Here is a 23,298-nt window from a genome sequence, read left to right on the forward strand (position 1 = left end):
CAAGGCCCTGGGTTTGAGCCCCAAAACTAAAAATTAAAATGTGCAGGATAGGGCACAGGATACAACTCAGAAAAAGAATTCCAGGTAAAGCTGTGCACCTTCTGCTACCCTGGCCAGCAGAAAGCCTTGTGTGTCCCTCGGTGCAAAAGGAAACAAAAGCACCCAGCAGGTCATATGTGCTCACACACGCATCACTCTGCAGGTAGCACACGTGCTCCCGACAGGAATTGTCCCTTAAAAAGTGACAGGAAACAGTGGGGGAGTGAAAGTCAATTTCCCCGGCCACACTTCACTGAGGAGTGGCCAGAGTAAGAATGCCAGGGCAGTGCAGGACAGGGGCTGTCCTCATCTACCCGGAGGTGAGGGGGGTTGCTATGGACAAGGAGCTGAGCCTGCATTTGGTGACAGGATCAACCCGCTGGGGTTCTCCATAGCTTGAGTCAGGTAAGACATGAGTGAGCTCCGGGCACAAAAAGAAACTTAAGAAGCAGCAGATTTCTCCTCTGTGAAAAAGCTGCAGAGACGGGAGCTCTGCCTCCAGCAGGCCCAAATCCCTGTGTCAAATGAAGGCCACCTCTGCACCAGGCACCGGGTGCCCTTCAGTGCAGGTCTCATTCATTCTTCAGTTCACACCATGCACACTGTGGCACGACAGTCCTCTAATTATGAGGCCAAGACCAGACCAAGAAGCTAAGAAACTGGAGGAATGCAGCAAACGACCTGCACCTGTCAACCGAAGGGCACATCCCCTGAGGTCAGGCACAGGGACCACCAGGTGGAGGAGGGCACAGAGGGGTTGGGTCAGGAAAGAGTGGCTGGGCCTCTGCGGCAAAACGATCTGCCACTGGTGATTCTGATGTGGACTCGTGGAGAGGCGTCCATGTACCTACGCCCATGGAGCAGACACGCATGTGTGTCACGGCAGCAGCAGTGACAGCGAGCATGGGAACAAGTCCACACATGGATCCCACATGTTGGAGGAGTTTGCAGAGTTGAAGGTGGGAATCGGGGCACCTTCACTTCCCACAGAAGTCTTTGTATTCTCTGTGTTCAGAGGGTGTATGGACATCCAGAGATCCCAGAGGAAGGGCGACCTGGATGGAGGACATTCGACCTGGAGTAGGCACAGTTCCCAGATCAGCCCGAACTGGCGCACAGAACTCTGTAGCAGCAGCTGCAGAGAGGTGGGGAGGGCAAGCCAGGGAAGGCGGGTGGTGGGAGGGAGGGAAGCCAGGGCCAGAAGCACAGCTCATCTGGTCCAAGGCCATGGCACTGCCCTGCACTGTCTGCAGCGGCCTTCCTACGGGAGCAGCACCCCACAATGCATGTCTGCAGCACACATTCGCCTCCCTGGCCCTAACTCAGACCTCGCCAGGCACTTCTGCGATGAGTGACATGGCAGCCAGAATCCAAGAAGTGAAGACTATTTAAAATATGGCTTTTGTAAAATAATGTGTTAGCTTTAAGAACACTTATAAATGAAAGCCCAAGTCCTTCGAGGTCTTCAAACACAGTCTGCAGTCCCTGCAGTCTTGCTTATTGTTTTTGGAAAAAGAAGTCTTTTCCTCTGCCAACTTCTGAAATGTTTTGTGGCTGTTAATGTGAGAACCATGTGACACATGTTTCGCTGCCGTCCTGGGTCAGTGAGAAATCCTGGAGCAGGGTGGGGGCTGTGGGAGATGGGGCCAAGCCATTGTGGCCAGGTGCCATGGGGCAGGATGCAGGGGCGGTGCTGGGAACTGGGCGGCTCTAACCTGGATGCTAAGGACAAGGGTTTGGTGTATTTACCAGAGTGCTTCCGCCCCCCTGGCTGTGATGTGGACAAATTGACCTCTGAGCATCAGTTTTCTTGCCTGCAAGGTGAGGATTATGGCAATTATCTTTGAGTTCTGTGAGGATTCTAGAATCCATGCACCCAGCACAGAGGTGGCACTCACAGGTGACCCTCAGCATCATCACCACGTCCTCTACAAAGCCAGCAGAGTGATGGGAAAACTGCTGCAGGTAGGGAGGAGGCCAGGGCTGGACTCAAGGTTGGCCAGGCCCCAGTGCCAGGGGACTGCTCGGGACACACAGCTTTGAACGGAGCAGGCAAGGCTGCCTCTGAGTGTTTGCCTTACGAGGTAGTATGTGGGCGCTGGGGTCATAAAGAAATGATCCTGCAGCTGTGTGGGGTTGTGGACCAGCCCCATGTTCTCAGGGCTGCAACCGTGTGTGCTGGCTACTTCCCAGGATGGCCGGGCTTAGGGCCACCTGGAGCAGTGTTCTGTGTCCCTAGGTCAGGGTGTGTGACCTTCACAGTGAGCCACAGGCTAGGCACCATGGTGCCTGGGAGGGGACAGGCAGGGGCCATGGTGAAGGATCTGAGCTCAGTTCTGAGGCTGTGGAGAAGCTGTCAACAGACTGAGGCAGAGCAGTGATGTTTCTCATCCACACCTGTGTCGTGAGTACTCACTGGGCCACACATAGGAGCTGCCCTAGAGCAACTATGACCTTATTTTCACCTCCAGACGGCAAAGTTAAACTTGAACCTGCCTCTGTATATTTTAGTTTGTCATTTGTTTTCTTCTAACAATGAAGCAATCTGGCAGGGCATGGTGCACACCTGTAAATCCCAGCACTCGGGAGGTTGAGGTAGGAGGATTAAAAGTTAGTGTTAGTACTGGTTCAAATACTACAATTGCTACAAATTTTTAAAAAATGTTCTCATTCAATACTCCTTCCCAAAAATGAACTAAAAATTTGTAACCTAATCTCCACACTTTTGCTGACAGCAGACTCCAGAAACATCAGATGCCCCGTGGTCAAGTGAGGGGACCACTGGTTCCTGGTCAGCACTAGCTTGTTGGGTCCTCTTTGCAGAGCTTGCTCACCACAGTGCAAGGACTCTGACTGCCAGTGTCTGCTCTTCCAGTTCTGTCCTATCTGTTTTCAGTGACTGTCGTGACAGATGGAAAACAATGCCCGCTGCCAGTCAGCTCTGTTAGAAGTTCCTGGGCTTTCCTGTGTACCTGGAGGGCAGTGAAGTCTGCCAGTGACCCAAGTGCACACACATATAAACACACATCTAACAGGGCCAGGGTCAAGGTGGTGGGACTATGCTGCTCAGCCAAGCTCTCACAGTCACTTGGGCAGCCCAAGAGGCCTCATGCCTCTCAGGGATGTGCCGCCAGAACAAAACCAAGTTCACAGTTGAGTACAGAGGCTGCCCTGGCTGTGTACAAACGCAAGCTCAGATGTGAGAGAAGAGGGGATGGTGCAAGAGACCTGGCCCTAGAGTGCCTACCAGCAAGGGCTGCGTGTCCTGTGAAGGCCAAGGCACACATCCCCACAGGACATAGGTGATGAAGTGGCTCGAGCACCTTGACCTCCACATGCCCAACCCACACAGGTGCCTGAGCCACAAGGGTGCCTAGAAGGACTCCCAAGAGATCTGGGTGGGGAGCGCGTTGCACTGCCCTGCAATTAAACACACAAACGTTTGCCAGGCAAGCCTCTCCCCAGCTATTGCTGCACGAACACCTGACCTTCATGAAAATGACAGACAAGCACTGGCCTGTGAGAAGTCAGGCAAAAACAGCACTGCCCACAGCTGCCACTGGCAATCTAGAGATGACACACAGGTAACAATTCACTTGAGAGTAGTCAAGCTGTCCACTTCGACAGGGGACACTTCCTGCCGCACTCGCCACCCGGACACAGCTCTCCATCTGTTGCACAGACCAGGTGGGAAAAGCAAAAGCCATGTTGTGCAATGATCCAGTGCCATTGCTGCTTCTCCAGCCTCGATGCTGCAGCCCTGTGCCAGGTGGAGTACAAATGGTACATCGTTCGTGCTAAGAGTGGCCTTGGATGAGTGCATCCTGAGGGTTACAAGATGCCCATGTGCTGGAATGGCCTCGTCAAGTCCATCAATTCCTGCTTGGAGGGGAACCAGGGGACCCCTCCACCCACACCAGTGTCTCAAGGTTCCTTCACACTGGCAGTACCATGCGGCCACGAGGTTCCAGCACAGACAAAACAGGGTCCAAGATGGGCCCCTGGCTGCAGGGGACGTCTCACGGATCCAGCATGCTCCAACTTGAGCCCCAGAGAGGACGGTTTATGGCTGTAATCCGGGAGGAAGGATGACTGTGACTCGTGTGGCTCCTTTGGCTGGCAGAGCATGGGGCCCACCCACTCTGCTCATCTGTTCAGAGCACGTGTGACACGCCCACCTGAGCCCTTCAAGCCAGGAAACTCACGGCCCTTTGGACACGCACAAATACATCCCTACAGGACAAGGAGACAGAGCCACTAGGAAGTGAGCTGTAGTCGCCTGTGTAGCCAGGACAAAGCCAACAAGCCTGGCTGCAAGGCCTCCTAACACCACAGCCTGGCATTTCTGGTGACCTTGAAGGTCTGCTTCTAACCCCCATGCGACCCAGAGAGGGCGTTTGTTCCCAGCGTTCCTCAGCTCCGCTGTCTCCATGCACGTGGGGTAACCACTGAGGCCCAGCTAATGAGAGAGCTGCCAGGCCTTCTACTGCAGACTGTCCCAGGTCTCAGGAACTGGGCTAGGCTGTGTCACTTACAACTGCAATATCAATTCAGAACAGGAAAAGGGCCACAGGAGGGGCAGACTTAAGTGGCCTCAAAAGAAGGAAGAACTTGAATTTCCCTTGAGAACAAAGGGTGTTACGAAGACCAAAACATCAGCTTTTCAATGATGATTGAAAACAACCCGTTTTCAATCTCTCTGAGCACATTTTCTCCTGTGGCACAAGTGCCATTTCAGGTAATTCCCTGCTCCTAAAGATGTACCCTGGCTGACAAGAACCAACCACGTCCTGCAGAGTCCATGGAATCCCACGTTCATCTCCTCCCGTGGCCTGGAGGATCATGGGAGGAGCAGTACTGAGCACGCATGTACTGCTCGCTACTCTGGAACATGATTCTCAGTGAGGATTTCTGTCTTCTCACTCCACGGCAGTTACCCATGCTGGGCCTCTCAGCGCCCACCAGGAGAAGCTAATCCCAGGATTTGCTGTGTGGAGTCTCCTAGAGTTAAAGTCCCAGGATGAAGTGGCAGCCAGGTGAGCAGGTGAGGCCAGGAACCCACCAGTCCTACTTGCTATAACAGGACAGTCACACCAGGATATGCCCAAGTTATGTAAAATTAAACTTTAAAATACTCGCTACAATTTAAAAAGGAAAAGAAGGGACTGGGGTTGTAGCTCAGTGGTTGAGTGTTTGCCTAGCATGCACAAGGCTCTCAGTTTGATCCCCAGTACCGGAAACAAAAAAGAAAAGAAAAGCCATGCAAGTCAGACAAAGAAATATCTTGAGCCTTATCTTAGTAAGGGCTGGACTGCAGCCGCTAAGGAGGCTGATTTGAGGCTACTCTGACACAGGAGCCGGGAACTTCTTCACCTGAACCACAGTGGTCTCCCCAGTCCAGTCTGATGAGGAGAGTTCAAAATGTTCCATCAAAGGAAATGAACTTACGCAGCTGCCTATCACTTTGTCATGAGCCACTTAAGGCTACAGAGCTGCTGACCCCAAGGCTACTTGTCACGGTGCAGAATGGCAAGTCCCACCAATGTGGCCAACCGCAGACACCACTTCTATTAGAAAATGGTCTGTCTTAATTGTGACATTTCTATCTGGAACCATTTCTTCTCAGTGGGGTAGTTTACCAGTGAAACAATTTCAAATAAAACTGTAAGTCATGATGCTCTGACAGGGGCCCTGTGATCAGTGTGTGCTATTTCACACACTGCGGTGCAATCTTGACTTGGTCCATACGTCAGGAGCCACGCAGTGACTCCTTCACATTAGGACCTGGTCTCAGTACAGTGGCTGTTCCCTGTGGACATCCCATGGAACCCCCTCCCCATTAGGGTGAGACTCTCTCCTACCCTAATGTAGTCCCAAGTCTGCCAGCCCACACGGGGCAGGTCTGTTGTCTGCCCAGGGCTGTGGGTATGGGATCCTCACCCTACCTGGCATCGGATGGGACACTCAGTCATCTAGGACTCTCATCTAAGGATTCCTGACTGGGCTCCAGCTTCCTCTGACTTCCACCTACCCTCCTCAGCTTCTCCAAATTCAAGCCAAGTTCACAGTCCATCTTTCTTCACTCTGATCAAAATGGTAAACTTGTTTAACAGAGTGATTAAGAGTGAATTTGGGGCCAGGCATGGTAGCTCAAGTCTGTAATCCCAACTATTCAGGAGGCAGAGACTGGGAGAATCTGGGTTCAAGGCCAGCCTGGGCAAAAGGTTCTCAAGGCCCCATCTCAACCAATAAAAGTTGGGCAAGGTGGTGCATGCCTGTCATCCCAGCTACTCAGGCACAAATAGGAGAACTGAAGTCCAGGGCTGCCCAGGCTTAAAGTGAGACCCTATCTCCAGATACACCCCCCACACACAAAAAAGGGTTCTGGCAGAGTGGCTCAAGTGGTAGAGTGCCTGCCTAACAAGCATGAGGACCTGAGTTCAAACCCCAGTACTGCAAAAAAAGAAAGAAAGAAAGAAAAGGAGTGAAGTTGGGAGCAAAGTGCTGGATCTGACACCAGGTTCTGGCACTGTGTGATCTTGGGCAATTACTTCTCTGTGCCTCAGTTACTTCACTTAAAAAATGGGGATGCGTGAGAATGAAGGAGACTGTCACCTATATAAAATGCTGAGAAGGGCCTGGCGCAGTAAGATGTTACTAAGTGTCAGCTGTCAGTACTGCCTACCTGTCATTCAGCAAGTGACACCATCCACTGTGACCAGACTAGCATTCGTGAAGTGTCCTGCAGAGACCCCCGGTCCCAAGAAACACTTGAACCAAACTTAGGTTACAAACACAGCAGGGCTCAGAACACCTTTGGGAGTCCTAAATGTTCCCTGATTCTAGAAAAGGCTGGGAAGGGTAGGAAGGTCAGCTGGGAGGCTGGTCCCCTGGCCTCAAGATGCCTGACTCTCTGGGAAAGGAGTTAACGCCCAGCCCAGCAGCTTGGTTTTACTCCAACCTTTCTAGACCATCTGAGGTACAAATCTTAAGACTCTTAAGCGCTAAAGTATCTCAAGCTTACTGCCCTTAGAGGACAGAGCACGGATGCCTGGCAAACTTTAAAATCAGTGGGTCACACAGATTGAAGAGTGACACAGAAAAGTCCAAATGCTTGCCACAGTGGTGTGACGGGCCCACTCACTGCTCGGACTTCCTGCGCCTCTACTCTGTGGCCGACGTGGGTCTAGAGAGGAGTGAGAGCAGGGACAGAGGAGTGTGTCCTCCAGGACACAGTCATCAGGGGACATCCAGTAACAAATCCAACCAATGTAAACCGTTTAGCCAATTCAACAACTTATCCAGAGTATCCAAATGCCAGAGGAGCAGGGCAAGAGGTATGGAGGGCTGGGAAGACCCCACTGAAGAAGCGAAATCTGGGCAGACTTGACGGGGTGACTTGACTGGGGCTAGCAGTATGGGTGGTGAGATGAGTATCAGGTGGCCTGCCCCGGACAAGGAGCAGCTCAGAGCGCACTCCATCTGAGGTCGTGCTGACCTATCAGGGGAGGGACAGCCATGCATTAGAAAACCTAATGCAGCGCAGCTCTGGTTGACAAGCCGCGAGCCTTGGTCTTCTTTCACAGGAGCTTTTCTGGTGGCCCACGGATGCCACAGGGCATCCGTGAGTGGCTGTGTGTCCTCACCAGGAACTCCTTGTCCGGGGCCTCAGGAGCTGTTCTCACCAGGAGGGGCTGGGCAAGGGGCTGCGGCACACTGCCCATACACAGAGCGGTGCACCCTGGTGCTCCACCTGCCTCCCGAGACCCAGGCTGGGCTGAGGTGCCCCTGCAGAAGCAGAGACAGGCAGAGCTGCTGGGAAGGTGAGTGGGCAGTTGAAGTGGGAAGGCCAGGGAGCCAGCACCCTTCAAGCCAGAAACCTCTCCACATATACTTGCACGCACACGCACGCTTGACCCTCTGAACAGGACAGCAGGCCACACTTCACTGTCAAGTCCACAGACAGAAAGTCACTCAAGACCCCAAAGAGAAGGGAAGGAGTGAGAGGTCAACCGCTGACCACCTCATTAGAGAAGAAGCCAGTGTTCTGGGATCCTGTTACCACAACAATGGCCCTAAACCTCACTGAAGCTTGTTTCTAACAACCATCCAGCTGAGCTCATACCCGCGGTCTTTCAGTTCATCCTCCGTGCAAAGATCTTATTTCCTTCCATCCACCAAGCTTCTCTTCTCTACCAGGGCTCCTCCCATCAACAGCCCCTCTCCTTTTTCCTAAGGCCAGCCTACTACTGGCTATATTGTTTTTAACCCACAGCTCTTTAACTGTGAAACACAGCTCTTAAATAATGTACTAATGCTCTGGTCTGTATAAGGTGCTCTTGGGAAGGAAACTGGAGGAATAAGATCGAGTTCCAGCCCCAAAGAAGAAACCCACTGTAAGGCACGATGTGATGAGAGTCATTCCCTAGCACAAACGCAGTGTTACACGTTGTGATACTTGTGTGCTGACATAAGTACATGTCAGAATAGTCTTTTTCCTCCTTTTAAATTTCTTGGCCACTATACTAAGAACCCCCAGATTTCATCACAAAACAGCAAGGTTTTTTTATAGGTATTCCAAAATATGAAAAGAGAAAAAAAAGATTTCCAGATCATAACTTATGTAAACTTACTGGAAGTAGGAAAGAGGGAGGGAGAGAAGAAGAAAAAGAAAAACGCTTTTAAAAAAACAGAAGTTGCCAGGCACTGGTGGCTTACACCTATAATCCTAGCTACTCAGGAGGCAGAGATCAGGAGGATCATGGTTTGAGTCCAGCAAGACCCTATCTCGAAAAAGCCCATCATAGAAAAGGGCTAGTGGCTCAAGGTGTAGGCCCTGAGTTCAAACCCCACTTTGCAAAAAGACAAAAAAGAAAAGTCATTCAAGCCAGGCATAGTAAAATGTCCTTGTAATCCCAGCTGCTCAGGAGGTAGAGGTAGGAGGATTAAAGTCCAAGGTCAACCTAGACACAAGCTTGAGATTCAATCTCAAAAATACCTAAAGCAAAAATGGCTGGGTGCATGGCTCAAGTGACTATCACTTGAGCACCTGCCTCGCAAGCACAAGGCCCTGAGTTCAAACCCCAGTAAAAAAGAAAAGAAAAAAGTTGTTCAGATGACCTGTTGTGGAAAGATCCTATGTCTTTCTGAACCACATACCTTCTTCACATCCTAACCATAAGCCCGATTCCATGGGACTCAGAATTAACTCACAGAGCACTTTCCCTCTACACCAGCCGTGTACCAGCTCATGGGGCTTCCGTCAGCCGAAGGCCTGCCAGCCCTGTCCTCACCCGTACTGTGCCATCAGCGCCTGGGAGGGGCTGGGCCTGGGAGGCAGGCAGGGCTTTTCAAGCAGGACTGAGCAGGCAAATGCCCTCCTCCCTCGAATGCAGGCCTAGCCAGGCCACAGGATGGTTTTTCCCCTGTGAGGGAAGGTCTGGGGAGGAGGGCAGAACTTAACCACATACGCACCCTAGTCTGGAGTCCCAGAAACCAGGTGGCTAATCCTAGACCTGTTTCTAGGCCAGCAGCAGAGCCAAGTCCACACCAGCTGGCATTTCTACACACGGAAAACCCGCCTGTCCCCACCCTGTCAGGCCGCCTGCGAGGATAGTCACATCCTGAAGACCTGATGTGTCAGGCTCCAGAGCCCGTGCTGGGAACGAGCTGTTGGAACCCCGCACACTCCACTGCACCAATGACCACAGGCCATTTGGGGCAACCTAAGTGGGCCCCAGAATCCTCTCCTTAAAGTGGGAGCACAGTCAGGATTTGGGTGTCCGAGGTCCAGGGCAGCTTTGCTGAGCGCCTCCCAGCCTGCCAGTGGAGACCCAAGTCCTGGGTTCCATCTCCAAGCGAGGTGATGATGGAGTCACCCTGAGGGTTGCTGTAAAGATTCCCCAAGGCACAAAAAATATCAACCTGATCAGAAAAAGGGACCAGGACTTCTGGTTCTGGCCAGGATGAAGTAAGCCCAGGACTCCTTCCTCCCCCGCTGATTATGACCAAAAACTCTGGACAAGATGGAAAAACGGCAATTAAGTAAGAGTGGATGTCCAACAGGCAGGGGCTGGAGCTGCCATCCAGCAGGCAGGGGCTGGAGCTGTCAACCCTGTGGAGAGTGAACAGTTTGGTTGGAATCTCGAGATTTTTCCTTTTATCCTCCATCTTCAGCTCTGACCCTAGGGCAGCCTGAGCTATGGGAGAACAGGTGTGTGCCGGCGGTGAAAAAAAAGAGAACCTACCCCTGGCCAGAGGAGCTAGAGCACGGCGGGGTGGAGACCTCAGCAAGGACAGGACTAGGCAAGGGTGACCAGGCTCTTGAGTGGACACAGTCCCAGAGAAGCACACCAGCCATCTGTCCTACCACCCACGTCCAGCCTTAGCAGGTGATGGATACCGGGGCAAAGGCTTGGAAAGCTGGGTCTGTCTCATCCTGTAAGATCTTGCTGTCTGTGCCCAACCATGTGGACACCTGCTTTGAAAAAAGGAATGTCCTCCAAAGGGTTTTTGTTTTTGTTTTTGAGACAGGATCTGTTCAAGCTGGCTTTGAACTTGAGATCCTCCTGCCTCTGCCTCCCAAGTGCTGGGATTACAACTGTGCACCACTACATCTGGCTTCTCCAAAGAATGTGAGCGGGACTGAATCACACCACATAGTCCAGATGTCCAGGATCCAACTAAGAGTCAGAAGGCATGGCTCAAATGGTAAAGTGCCACCTAGGAAGCATGAGGCCAAGTTCAAACCTCAGTACCAAAAAGAAAAAAAAAAAGAGCGAGAGAGAGAAAGTGAGTGTGAGCGAGCCAGGAAGTGCTGACATTGTCAAAGAAGTAGAGAGCCAACGGATGGCAACCTTGACATGACCTAGACCTTGGAGTTACCAAATGAGACCTCTGAAGTAGCTGTGTGCACCACACTCAGTAAGGCACACATGAACATCCTTAGAAGCGAGTTGAAAGACACCTCAGGAGGGAGATGGAAGAGTCCCAGTGCAATTCAGAGCTGAAGAGTGCCACATCTGAAGTTTAAGGTTACTAGAGGGACTCAGAGCAGAATGATACAACAGGGGTAGAGATAGGTCGGAATGATCTTCCGAAGAACAGAGAAAGCTGTTCCTACTGCACAAGGACCGTCATTCCTGAGAAGGTGGACTTGATGTACTCGTCCCTGCTCCTGCCTAAAAGTCAGTATAAAACCAACATAAAGACTTAGAAAGGTTGAGGGAAGAGGGCAGCTGAGTCGGGGCTGAGGGCTGGAGAGGGGGTTCAGTGGAGGGTGCCCTGGGCTCCCTTTTGCATCTCAAACCTCAGACCTGGAACTGAAGAAGCTCCGGCCTGAAGGTGCTCATGAGTGCAAACAAGAATGCCAACTAAAGCCTGCTCTCTCCAGCCAAAGGACCAGGGAAGGGATGCCCTTGCAAGATGGAAGCTTTTAGAGAAGAACCACCCTCTAGCAGCCAAACCAAGGGCTCCAAAGCCCAGTGTGGTAGTGCACAGCTATAATCCCAGCTACTTGGGAAGTGAAGATCAGCATGATCACAGTTCGAGGACAACCTGGAAAAAAGGTTAGCGAGATCCCATCTCAACCAACAAGCCAGGAGTGGTGGCATCCACCTCTGATCCCAGCTACCAGGGAGGCAGTAGGTAGGAGGATTGTGGCCAGGCAAAAGTGGAAAACCCTGCCTGAAAAATAACTGAAGCGAAAAGGGCTGGAGGTGTGGCTCAAGTGGTTGAGCACCTGCCTAGCAAACACAAAACCCTGAGTTCAAAAGTAAATAAGTAAATACTGCCAAAAAATAAATAAGTAAATAAATAAAAAAATAAAAGTCAGTCCACCACCTCCCACCAAGCCAACCATTACAAGGAACTCACTGATGTAGGCACGTAGAAGGTAAAGGAATACAAAAAGGTAGATCACATAAATGGTAATCAGAAGACAGAAGTGGCCACTTTAGTATCAGACAAAGTAACTTCAAACCAAAGAAAACTGCCAGAGATGGAAAGGGACGCTGTGTGTGACAAAGAGCCAGTCCACCATGACAGAGCAATCCTCAGTGTACAAGCAGCAGAGAGACAGCCATAAAACATGCGAGGCAAAACCTCCTAGAACTAAAAGGAGAAGTAAATGAATCTCCAATTATGTTTGGGCCCCAAATCAGACGGGGTGTGGAATTCAGTGCCACCATCGAGCAGCAGGGTCCAGCCAGCACGAATAGAACACACCACCACCGACAACAGGACGTCTTCCCTGCCAGTCCATGAAACAATACCAAGACAGACTACCTGCCCCAGCTGCTCCTCTTGCTCTTAACGTCACACTTTGCTTGATGTTGCTCTGGCCATATGAAACTAAGCTCAGCCTGCAGATGTGTATGCTGTTGCCCAGCGGGGGTTCTAAATTTGCCCTGACCTGATGGGGTTCTGCTGTAGACATGGGCCACGGGGGTAGGAATCCCAAATGAGCAGGTTCCCCAAATAGCAGGAGCAATTTTTGCAGATGACCAGATTTTTTTTTTTTCCTTTTTTGGAAAGTCAAAAATATTTTTAGGCATCTGAATTAGCTGCTTTTATAATATATCCAGTTATTTTTTTTCTTCAGTAGCAATGATTTAGAACAGGAATTGGCACCAGTGGCTCACCCCTGTAATCCCAGCTACTCAGGAGGCAGAGGTCAGGAGGATTGTGGTCAGGCAAATAGTTCTCAAGACCTTATCTTGAAAAAACCCATCACAAGAAAGGGCTGGCCGAGTGGCTCAAAGTAAAGGCCCTGAGCTCAAACCCCAGTACCACAAAAAAAAAAAAGAATAGGGATTTGCCAAACTACAAGCCACAGCCCCAATCCAGGCAGCTGCCTGCTTTTGTAAATAAAGCTTTCCTGGCCCACAGCCACGGCCATTTGTTGACACACCGTCTGCGGCTGCTTGTGAGCTCGCTCAAGCAACTGGGGCCAAACTGGATGGCCCACGTAGCCTACAATGTCTCCTGGGCCCTTGCGGGTATTTTTTCTTTCTTGAGACAGGGTCTCCTTATGGAACAGTCAGTCTTCTGGCCTTGGCCTCCAGAGTGTTGGGATAGAGACTTTCAGCTTGCTGGGAGTAAAGTAACGTTGTTAGAGTAACAAAAATTACTTGAAATCAGGTCAGAATGGTTACAAGTTTTATGACTACAGCTAAATTGTGCAATCTGACAACAGCAAAGGAAAAAGTCACAGAGCCTCTGCAAGATCCTTGCCAGCTCCTCATCTCTGACTGGGAAGCCGAGAAGCCTGCAGGCCAAGGCTCTGACACTCCTCTGCAGATCAGAAGTGGCTGTTTCTGAACTGGGTGACAGGATTGTCATTTGTTTCCTATGCAGACACATTGAGATTCCTCCACACAAAAACCTGCAAGCCGTTAGCTTTATGGAGTCTCACTGTTTATGTGCCTTTGCCATGCTAAAGGGGCATGAATGAAACCCTGACAGCACCCATTAGCGGGATATTTGACAGAGGGGTGGCTTTCACACTGGGATTGTGTAGGGTAAGTAGGTTGTCTACAGCTTCCTTGAACCCCATGGTTTCAAACCTACATTCCTGCAGGGAAAAGGAAAGGCGCTTTAGGCAGCTCTCAGAATCTATCGCTGGCAGCCCCTCCACCCTCTCCGTCTTCTCACGCAGTGATGCCCCCGAAACCCCACCACTGCAATGCTGCCATCTTCCTGTCCCAATTAGAGGGATCATGAGTCTGGAGCCAAGTGCCTGGCCCTCCTAATACAAGGACACTGTCTGACCCCACTGCCCAGCAAGGAGCGGCGAGCTTCCTTCACCCACTGGAATCGAAACGTCCATTCAGTGGGCAGGGGGAGGCTCTGCAGAATGGGGACGAAAGGGAACAGGAGACTGATTAGGAGTCTGCCCCAGAGAGACTGCAGCGGGAACAAGACAAACATTAAAAACAAAAACAAACAAAATGTGAGACACAGTAGAAAGAAATGCCAAGCAGGGAGTTTTAAACAGAGTTATCTCAGAAGATTAAAAGAAGACCAGTGGAGGGGAAGGTACATGGTGAGCCCTGGTGAAGGACACTGGGCTTGAAGGAGGCTGAGGCAGAGCACGGGGAAATGGGAGGAAACCATCTCCCATCTCAGGCAGAGAGCCAGCGTGAGCTGCTGGGAAGGCCGGGATCAAGGGCATCCCCCAGGGCTCAAATGAATGGGGATCAAGTGCAGTGAAGGAGGGAGCAGGCAGGCCAGGCCTTGGGACAAGAAAGCCATTCAGCCAGAAGGCAGGGTGCAGGACACATACCCCAGGGAAGTGGGAGCCGTGCCACCACCAGGAGGGAGCGTCAGACATCAACAGGAGCACGTGGACTGAACAGGGCAAGCTTTGGGAGCTTTCCAGACTTCCAGTCCTGATAACCTAGGGTCCAACCACCAGAACTGCACTCTGTGGGAATGAAACAGTGAGTCGGGTCCACAGCGAAGAGCAGCAAACTCCCGCCTCAAGGCAGGGGTCATTTGAACTGTCTGTGGCACACAGAGCAGAACCGGGTTCAGTTCCAACGGAGAGGAGGTAGGAGGTAAGAGAGAGCTGGAGAATGGAGAGTCCCCCGCCCCGCGCCCTCCAAGAGAAGCCAGCTCAGGCCAGCTGAGTCGGATGTGAGATGCTGGTTTAGAACCAATGCTCACTAGAAACCAGGACAGATGATAAAGAGGACGAGACGTGTGCATGGTGCCAGTCACTGACATCACAAAGTAGGGACAAGACTGCACAGGCTGAGCCTCCTTCTGGAACCCAGTGAAAACTAAACAAACTTGTGCTACCTTTTTGGGGGGGGTGCTAAGCAAGCACCCACACTGAGTTACATCTCCAGCCCTTCCTCCTGCTCTTGATTACTTGCTTTTAGTTCACTTTAAAAATCATCAATTTTAGAGTAAGGTAACAACTCGAAGTGTGGCAGTTGCAGTTGATGAAGCTTGACTGCGCACTTAGAGAGCACTGATTACCTCTCAACCTCCTCTTTCCCTTTGCCCACACCACAACCCACAGGCACCTAAATCCTATCCTTGGAGAGGCTGGTTTGAGAAGCACCCTCCTGTCTTCATGTGCGGCCACTTCTGAATAAATTATCTCTTTTGTACAACTCATCATTTCAGTGATTGACATACCGTGTGGTGGGCAAAACAGCCTGGCATGGCAACACTTTATCCAAGAACAACTCATGAAATAATGCTCAAAAGGCAGAAACCAACTCTATTTTCTAGAACACTTTCCTATGCAAAAGTCTAGATTGTTAGAGGAAAAAAATAAATTAGATGAGAGAGTGCAAAGTAAAAAAATATTAATAGCATCTTGATAAACACAGAAAATGCCTCTTCGAGGTCATTCTCAACCTCTTGGAGATGACACTTTCACCTCTGAAAGTGTCTTTCTATTCTAATAAACTTAAAAGAAAATATATCTTCAAAAGTATGAGGACGGGGCAAGGTGGCTCACACCTGCAATCCCAGCTACTTGGGGCAGAGATCAGGAGGACTGTGGTTTGAGGATGGCCCAAACAAAACGATATTAAGAATCATGTCAACCAATAAGCCAGGCATGGTGGTGTATAGCTGTCACCTGAGCTATGAGGGAAGTATAAATAGAAGAATCATGTCCAGGCTGGCCTGGACAAAAACCACCAGACCCTATTCAAAAAATAACTAAAGTGAAAATAAATAAATAACGTGCCAGGCACCAGTGGCTCACGCCTGTAATCCCAGCTACTCAGGAGGCAGAGATCAGGAGGATCATGGTTCCAAGCCAGCCCGGGCAAATAGTTTGTGAGACCCTATCTTGAAAAACCCTTCATAAAGAGGGCTGGTGGAGTGGCTCAAGGTGGAGGCCCTAAATTCAAATCCCAGTACAAAAAAAACCCTAAAGCAAAAAGAGCTAGGGTTGTGGCTCACGTAGTAGAGCACCCGCCTATCAAGTGTAGTAAGGCCCTGAGCTCAAACCCCAGTACCCCACACACAAAACTATGAATAGTCCTTAAACACTAATGTTTGAATTTCCTTAGAACAGATGACAAAAAAAGGATTTAAGGGCACCACACTGCTTTGCATCACCACTTTGTCTCTTCTCTTCATGGTGTCCTGATAAATCTTTGCTTTCTCCTGAAACAGAATGGGGTTTAAGGGGCTGAAGGTGAAGCTCAGTGGTAGAGCATGTGGGTGGCCTGTGCAAGGCTCTAGGTTCACCATGAGCACCACAGAACAAAAGAGTGAACCTGGTGCTGGTGGTTCATGCCTGTAAATCCCAGCTACTTGGAAGGCTGTGATCAGGAGGACTGAGGTTCAAGACCAGCCTGGACAAATAGTTCATGAGAACCCATCTCCAAAAAAACCAGAGCAAAGTGGACTACAGGTGTGGCTCAAGCAGCAGAGTGCCTGTTTTGCGAGGGCAAAGCCCTGAGTTCAAACTCCAAAACAAAAGTCTTCATAAAGTTGATGTAATAAAACATTCACGTAATATAACAAAAACCCAGGGCCTTTATTCATACAGCTGGAAACTGCAAATGCCCAAAATCCACGGACAGGTGAAAGGGTAAACTAGTACAATCACACATGCAGCAGCACTGTGTAACCAAAAAGAACAAACCACTGACACACCGCTTAAAGTTAGTAAGAGAGCTGGTGGAGTGGCTCAAGTGGTTGAGAGCCTGCTTAGCGGCTGTAAGTTCAAACCCCAGTACCACCCAACCAACCAACAAACAAATAAACAAAAACGTTAAGAGATACAGCATCCTGGCACAGAGAGTGTCACCACATGGCTGCAGAGTGAAACCACCCTTGGACAGACCTACCCAGGGCATGGGGAAGGTTCCGGGGTGTGGCTCTATTCCGTATCTTGAGCTGGGCGATGCTTACACAGGTGCACAGTTATCAAAACTCATCGAACTGTGCTCTTAAATACGGGGATCTTATTGCAGGAAAATTAGACTTCATAAAGCTGCTCTTTAAAAACCATGCTTTACAAGAGTACTCTGTAACATGGAGACTATTCTACAGCATATTCCCCAGCTTTTCTTTCATGCACATTTACATATGGCGAAATACCAAGTATTTAATCATTTGGTAAGTGTTAAGACTAAGAGTGGCTTTTTTTTTTTGTTTTCCACATTTTATTTTTTTTTTTTTTAGTGCTGGTGATCCAGCCCAGGGCCTGCTGCATGCCAGGCAAGCTCTCTACCACTGAGTTCTCCATTCCATTTTCAGCCCCGTGATTTTTGTAAGCAGAAAAACAAATTTTTTTTTAAGTATCTTAAGTGTATTTCACAGGCACTGGTGTGGTGTGCTGGGGACACACTACAAGACAGCAGTGACCTGCCCAGGAGCTCCAGGCCAGCTTTGAGGCTCCCAGATGGGGGCTGGTAGAAGGCAGGGGAGGGTCTTCCCACAAAGGTGGAGCCTGGACAGTGACCCCCACACCTCCCTTGAACCCCTCGACACACAAACTGAGGTGCAAACCTACTAGTCCCCACTCTAAAAGAAAAGCAGTCTATTTCAATGTCGTTTTCTGCAGCTGGGGGAGCAGCCCAGCCATCATTTCAGTTAGCTTCAAGTTCAACTAGTGACCCACACTGAGAAGCTGCCCCTTTCCCCTTGGGTTTCCTGTTTTCAGTCTGCCCTACTTCCGACCAACCGGGCTGTGGCTCAGAGGAGTACTTGCTGGCTCAGCTTCCTGTGGCACAGAACCCCCAGGGCCAGAAACTCCACCCTCCCACCCTAGTATCTGGTCCTAACTTCTGTTGCTGGGCACTTGACCACTCTCCTAGCATGGTGATCCCGCCACAGGGAAACTATGTGCCTGGGTTCAGAGGCCTCCCTGCTGTGCACCATGTGCCCCAGAGCAAGCAATTCACAGCTTCCAGTTTTCATGTCTGAAGGCAGGAGGAAATGAAGGAGCAGATGAAATAATCCAGTGGCCTGTCAACAGCTCTGAGCACAGTGGCTCTCCTGTCCCTGGAGTTGCAGGACTATCTTCTGCCTCCTCTCACGCCTCCTCCTAACACCTGTTTTTGCACACTTCTCACCCTCTGATTGCTCCCCACCCAGGCAATCCAGGTATACACAAGTACCTGGGGAGCGGCAGGGCCTGGAAGTGCAGCTGGCCAACTGAATTAAATATCCAGTGAACCAATCAGAGTCTATTCTACTGACCCCACCACCAACAGGGAGCACACCCTGACCTAACTTGCACCTGATGCCTTTTGGGGGCTGCAAAGTCAGGAGAGAAAACAGATGGTGCACTGTGCCCGGACCCACTCTTTCTGAACTTGGTTTTGTTTTTACATGAGTTGGAGTGAGCAGGCTGCTTACAGAGGCAGCCCACCAGCCCAGATCAGGCAGTCAGGGCCCCACAACCAGGGCCTGACAGCCCAGCTTTCTCTGGGAAGGACAGATCTCTTGGCACGCCAGTCGGATTGCTCCACACCAACCTACGCAGAGGCGCCTGCATGCTTAGTAGGACTGAAGCAATAACCACTCCCGGAAAGAGCAGGGCAGCTGTGGAAGCACTGGCCAACAAAAACAAGCAGACTAAAAGTAGACGCTACCACTACACCAAACCCAGAATTTGGGGACCAGAAACCATAATAGTTGCTGGCTGAGCATGCCAACACTGACAACAGGCAATGAGTGATGCCCCACTCACACATCCCCTCTGGATGGGGTCTCTCCACATCCACACGGCCTCCCAGACCTGAAGGAACCATGCTGCCCAGGGGTTACAAATGCAGCAGCTGGAGTTGGGCCCACTGATCCTCACACCCCCAGGTTCAGTCTCTTTCTAAGACTGAGGAAGCAGCCACCAGGAGTCCATTGGGTCTGTGTGACACAGAATGGAGGCACTCTGTGAAACACATGTGTGGAGTGCTTGGGGTGCTTAGAGGCCTTAAGGTGACATTTGAGGCTGGACATTATACCACAGGAGACACCAGCCACTCAGCCAAGACAGCTCTCTAAAGACAACACTGCTGGTGGCTCCACAGCCAGAAACCAATTGCTGGTCATGCATCTGAGGCCACCCCTTGACCTCCCCACCATGTTCAGCTCAGTCCTCAGAGAGCACCCACAGGCTCCGACTGCCCACAGGGTGTTTAAAAGGCAACCTGGCTGGTGGAATGCCTAGCGGAGTGCTTGCCTAACATAGGTGAGGCCTGGGGTTCCACCACAAAAATAAGAATAAAAACAAATAAATGCAAGGCACCCCAAACTCAGCACGTCATCCACCAGAGTCCTGACTTCCAACACTCCCACCCCATTTAAAAAAAAAAAAAAAATCCCTGCTCCTCCCACAGGCAGCAAACCCCTCTACACAAACCTTACCCACCACCATCATTCCTGCCTGGACTGGGCCAAGGGTCTCCCAGCTGCTCTGTTTTGCTCCTTTTCCATCTGACCTTCTTGTAAAGCTCACGGAGATCTTTTGAAAAATTTAAGTTGGATACAACCTTCCAGGCGCATTCATCCCATTCACAGTAGAGGCCAAGCCCCACCTGGCCTACAAAGCTACAGAGGACCTAGGCCTCATTTTCCTACCCAACCCCATCACCTGCACTTCTGCCACACTGGCCCCATGGGCTCTCAGGGCCTTTGTACTTGCTGTTCTTCCTGCTTGCATGGATCTCCCTGACGTGCACACCACCCAATCTCTCTAGTCAAATGTTACTGTGTGAGGACTGCGCAGACCACCCTGTACCAGACAGTGACAGTCCTGGGGGGGCATTTCCTCTCAGGCCCTTGTCCATTGGACAGTCTTGTCCTAATGTGTTCCTCCGTGCCTCTTTAATGGAAAATGGCCCATTAGAACAGGTCTTCGTCACATACACTGAACTAGGCTAGGACCCTGCCTGGCTCATCCCCAGCAGGCATTCCATAAGAACCTGCAGAGACTGGGGGCATGGTCAGTGGTGGGTTCAAGTTCCGGCACCAAAAACCAGAAAAGACAGTGGGGTGTGGTGGTGGTGGTGGTGCATGCATGCAGGTAATCCTAGCACTAAGGCAGCTCGGACCAGATTGTGAGTTCAAAGCCAGCTTCAGCTACACAGTGAGACCATGGGGGGGGGGGGCGCGGAGACAGAGAGAGAGAGAGAGAGAGAGAGAGAGAAAGCAAAAACATGAATGAAATTGTACACACCTACACTTGCCAGCCCTGGGTTCCTCTGCCTTAACACTCCCCCCTCCCTCTGTGTCCAAACACTTTCCTCTGTAATCCTCCCCCTTCTTTCCTTTGGAGGATCAGATGAGGATCGAATGACATCTCCTTTACAAGCCGCTGCCAATCCCTCTGCCACCAGACATCTCTGCCAAAGAGCCTCAAAAAGCTTGGTCTATGTGTCCTTGTCCCACCTCAGTCACCACACCAGGGCCTCCAGGGTGGAGCTCCTCTTTCCCATGTTTATCTAAATTGCTCTTCTCCAAATCCCGATGGCGTCTGGAGGGCATGTGATCATCTGTTGCTCCCCAAACCAGCCCGCACCCCTAATCAGGGATTTGGTCCCACAGAGGGTCCAGAGTCCCCTTCAGCTTCATCGCCAGAGGTAGTCCAGCACTGCAGGACGCCTCTGTTTTTAGGGACCCTGTAAAGAGAAGCATGTGTCCTTGGATTGAACTGAGATGAGAGGAGGTGCTTGATTCCCCCCCCAAAAAAATCCATCCATAATCGATCTCATTCATGTGTACTGCCATCCAGGCGATAGCTCCCAGCCACTCACCTCCTCTCCGGGTCCAAACCGCCCACTGAGGGCTGTGGGCGCCTGCCCTTCCCCTCCCCCTCCAGCACCTCCTCAAGGCTCTTTGTCATCCCGGTCCCTGGAGTGCCTATGCTCTCAGCACCGGGACCTTTCCCGTCCAGCTGGCTCCGCGCCACCGCTCTCGCCTCCCCCCCCCCCCCGCCGACCCGGTCCTGGCGACTCGGGTCCCCGACCCCTTGGGTCTCCCCATTCCAGTCCCCCCCCACGCCCGCCCTCCTCCCATCTCGGCCTCCCCGGCCTGCCTGGTGCATCCGGGCGGCGCAGCCCTCGGGCAGACGCAGCACCAGACCCCGCCAGCCCCGGACGGCGACACTCACCCGCGCCGGGCGCGCCGGGCCCGGGCCCCGGGCTCCGCCACCAGCGCAGCAGCGCCCGCGCGGGCTCCAGGCTCACGGCGCAGCGCTGCTGCTTCACCCACAGCACGGAGCGCAGCGGCTCCGCCGCCCCCATCGCCCCCATGGCCGCGTCCGCCCGGCGGGGGGCGCGCGGACGCCGGGGGACGCGGGACCGTTAGCGGCCCCGGCAGCTGGCCCGGTCGGCGGCGGCGCGGGGAGGCGGGAGCGGGAGGCGGCGCTGCGTCACCCCGTACGCAGGGCGGCAGGGACCCGGGGGAGCCGGAGAGGGAGGAACGAGGAGGGGGATGGTTGCGAGGCCGGGGGGCGGCTAGTGCCTGGGCCGGGGAGGGGGCGTGGGCGGGAGGATCGAAGAAGAGGCAGGAGGGGACTGAGAAGGGGGACAAAGGAGAGGGCCGGGTGTTTGGGGTGGGGGGACAGAGGAAGGGGCAAAGGGCTCGAGGGAGGGCTGAGGTGGGGAGTAGAGGAAAGGGCCTGAGCCGGAAAGAGGGGGTCAGAGGAGGGGTCCGGGGAGGGGGCCTGGGCCGGCCAGAGCGGCCCAGTGAGCCGCGCGCCGAGGCTGCGGGTGCCCTCCAGCTGGGTGCCCGGGTCCAGCGCTCGCGGCCCGCAGGGGAGGGGCGCAGTGACAGGCCAGGTCACCGCGGCGCAGAAATGCTGGGCCCAGCGGTTGTGCGCAGGCCGCGGGAGGCAGGCGGCCTGGCGGTGGGCGCCCACGGGAGGCGTGACCTTGGGCGTAGGTCTCCTATTGGGATCCCTCTCCTGTAGCTGGGGAGAACCCTGCCGGTTGGCCCGGGCAGGCAGGAGAGAGTCGCTGAAGGAAGAGGTGTCCTTCAGGACAGAGTATCTGGGTTTGTGGAGGGCTTGAGGGGCCTGCAGCCACCAGGGAGACAGAGGAGGGGTGTCAGACACCAGACCCCTTCCCTCCGTGGAATATGAGTTGCTGTGCGTTTGCAGAGGCCCCAGATTCTTCTTCCTGAACACCTTCCAGCTGAACATCTCTTCCTCAGGGAGGTCTCCCTGACCTCCCAGCCAAAGGGACTCCCCAACACTAGACACAAGGATTCAGCCCTACCCTCAAAGTATGTCCACCCCACTCTAGACAAATTCCATGGCACTTGGTTGTTCATCACTGGCTCCCCAGGGTCTAAAACATTCCTTGAACATAGTAAGCATTCAAATGTTGCTTAACTGGACACTTCTATCCCTAGCTTATGAGTGCAGAGTCTGCAACTCAGAAAGACTGAGTAACTTGTATAAGAGCACAAGGCTCCTACATGAACAGCCAAGACTCATGACAGGGTTTGACTTCACAATGGCTGGAGAGCCACCTGCCCCGCTCCAAGCTCTCCCTGTCCAACCCTACTGCTGCAGACTGACATAGGACTGGTCAGGTCCATGTGGCCTTGCTGCTGTGCCTGGCACTGGATGGCTAATGTACAGGTCTGATCTTGCCAGCTCCCTGTGACTGTCAATGGCAGAAACAGCTATGAATCACTGCTCCCTTGGAGCCCAGCCCTGGCCCAGGCTCCTGCAACTTGGATTGAGCCAGGCAGCGTCTTAGCCCCTCCCTTGGGCAAGTTGGATCTGATCAAGCACAGTGGGTGGATGCAGCAAGCCTGCTCTGCTTCCCTGCCCACACCCACACCCCCCACACACACACACTGGGGCTTGGGGAATGTGGACTTGAAACTTCTTTGGAAATTCCATGTTATCTTGAGGTGAGTGCTGTTGTCACCACACCTGTTGCCAAGAAAGGGCAGTGTGGGCTGGGCCTCAGAATGCCAGCCTCCCTGCTGGAGGCCTCTTCCTCTGGACTCCCTGCTGTCAGGGTCCTTCTGTCCTTCCATGTTTGTGTCCTACAGATGCCCCACCTTGGCCATAGAATACTGTAGCCAGATGGTGCCCCAGAGGGGACTCAGTGCTGCCCAGCTCTCAGGGAGCTTCCTGCAGGGAGCCAGCCACATCTGTCACAAAACATTAGTAGGTTCATGGGTGCCATGCTGGCATGAGGAACCTAAGGAAGGACCCACTCTTCTTCACCCAGTGGACTCACAGCCCAGTGGTGAGGCCCAGGGTCTCTCAGTGGCTGCTATGAGCCTAACAACATCCTCCCAAAATTCACATGTGAAGCC

The 23,298-nt window shown here is 52.3% G+C and overlaps 1 protein-coding gene across 1 annotated transcript in view; it reads right to left on the bottom strand.

Annotated features, from left to right (window-relative positions):
* The window catches only part of Cerk (ceramide kinase), a 59,370-nt gene extending 38,072 nt beyond the window's left edge, over positions 1-21,298 (bottom strand). The window contains exon 1 of the mRNA XM_020179291.2: positions 21,131-21,298. Within this exon, the coding sequence (XP_020034880.2) occupies positions 21,131-21,272 (142 nt within the window). The 5' untranslated portion in view covers positions 21,273-21,298. The remainder of the gene's footprint in view (positions 1-21,130) is intronic.
* Between the last annotated feature and the right edge of the window lie 2,000 nt (positions 21,299-23,298).

The sequence above is a fragment of the Castor canadensis genome, chromosome 8, assembly GCF_047511655.1.
Source record: "Castor canadensis chromosome 8, mCasCan1.hap1v2, whole genome shotgun sequence".
In the NCBI taxonomy this organism is placed as follows: domain Eukaryota; kingdom Metazoa; phylum Chordata; class Mammalia; order Rodentia; family Castoridae; genus Castor; species Castor canadensis.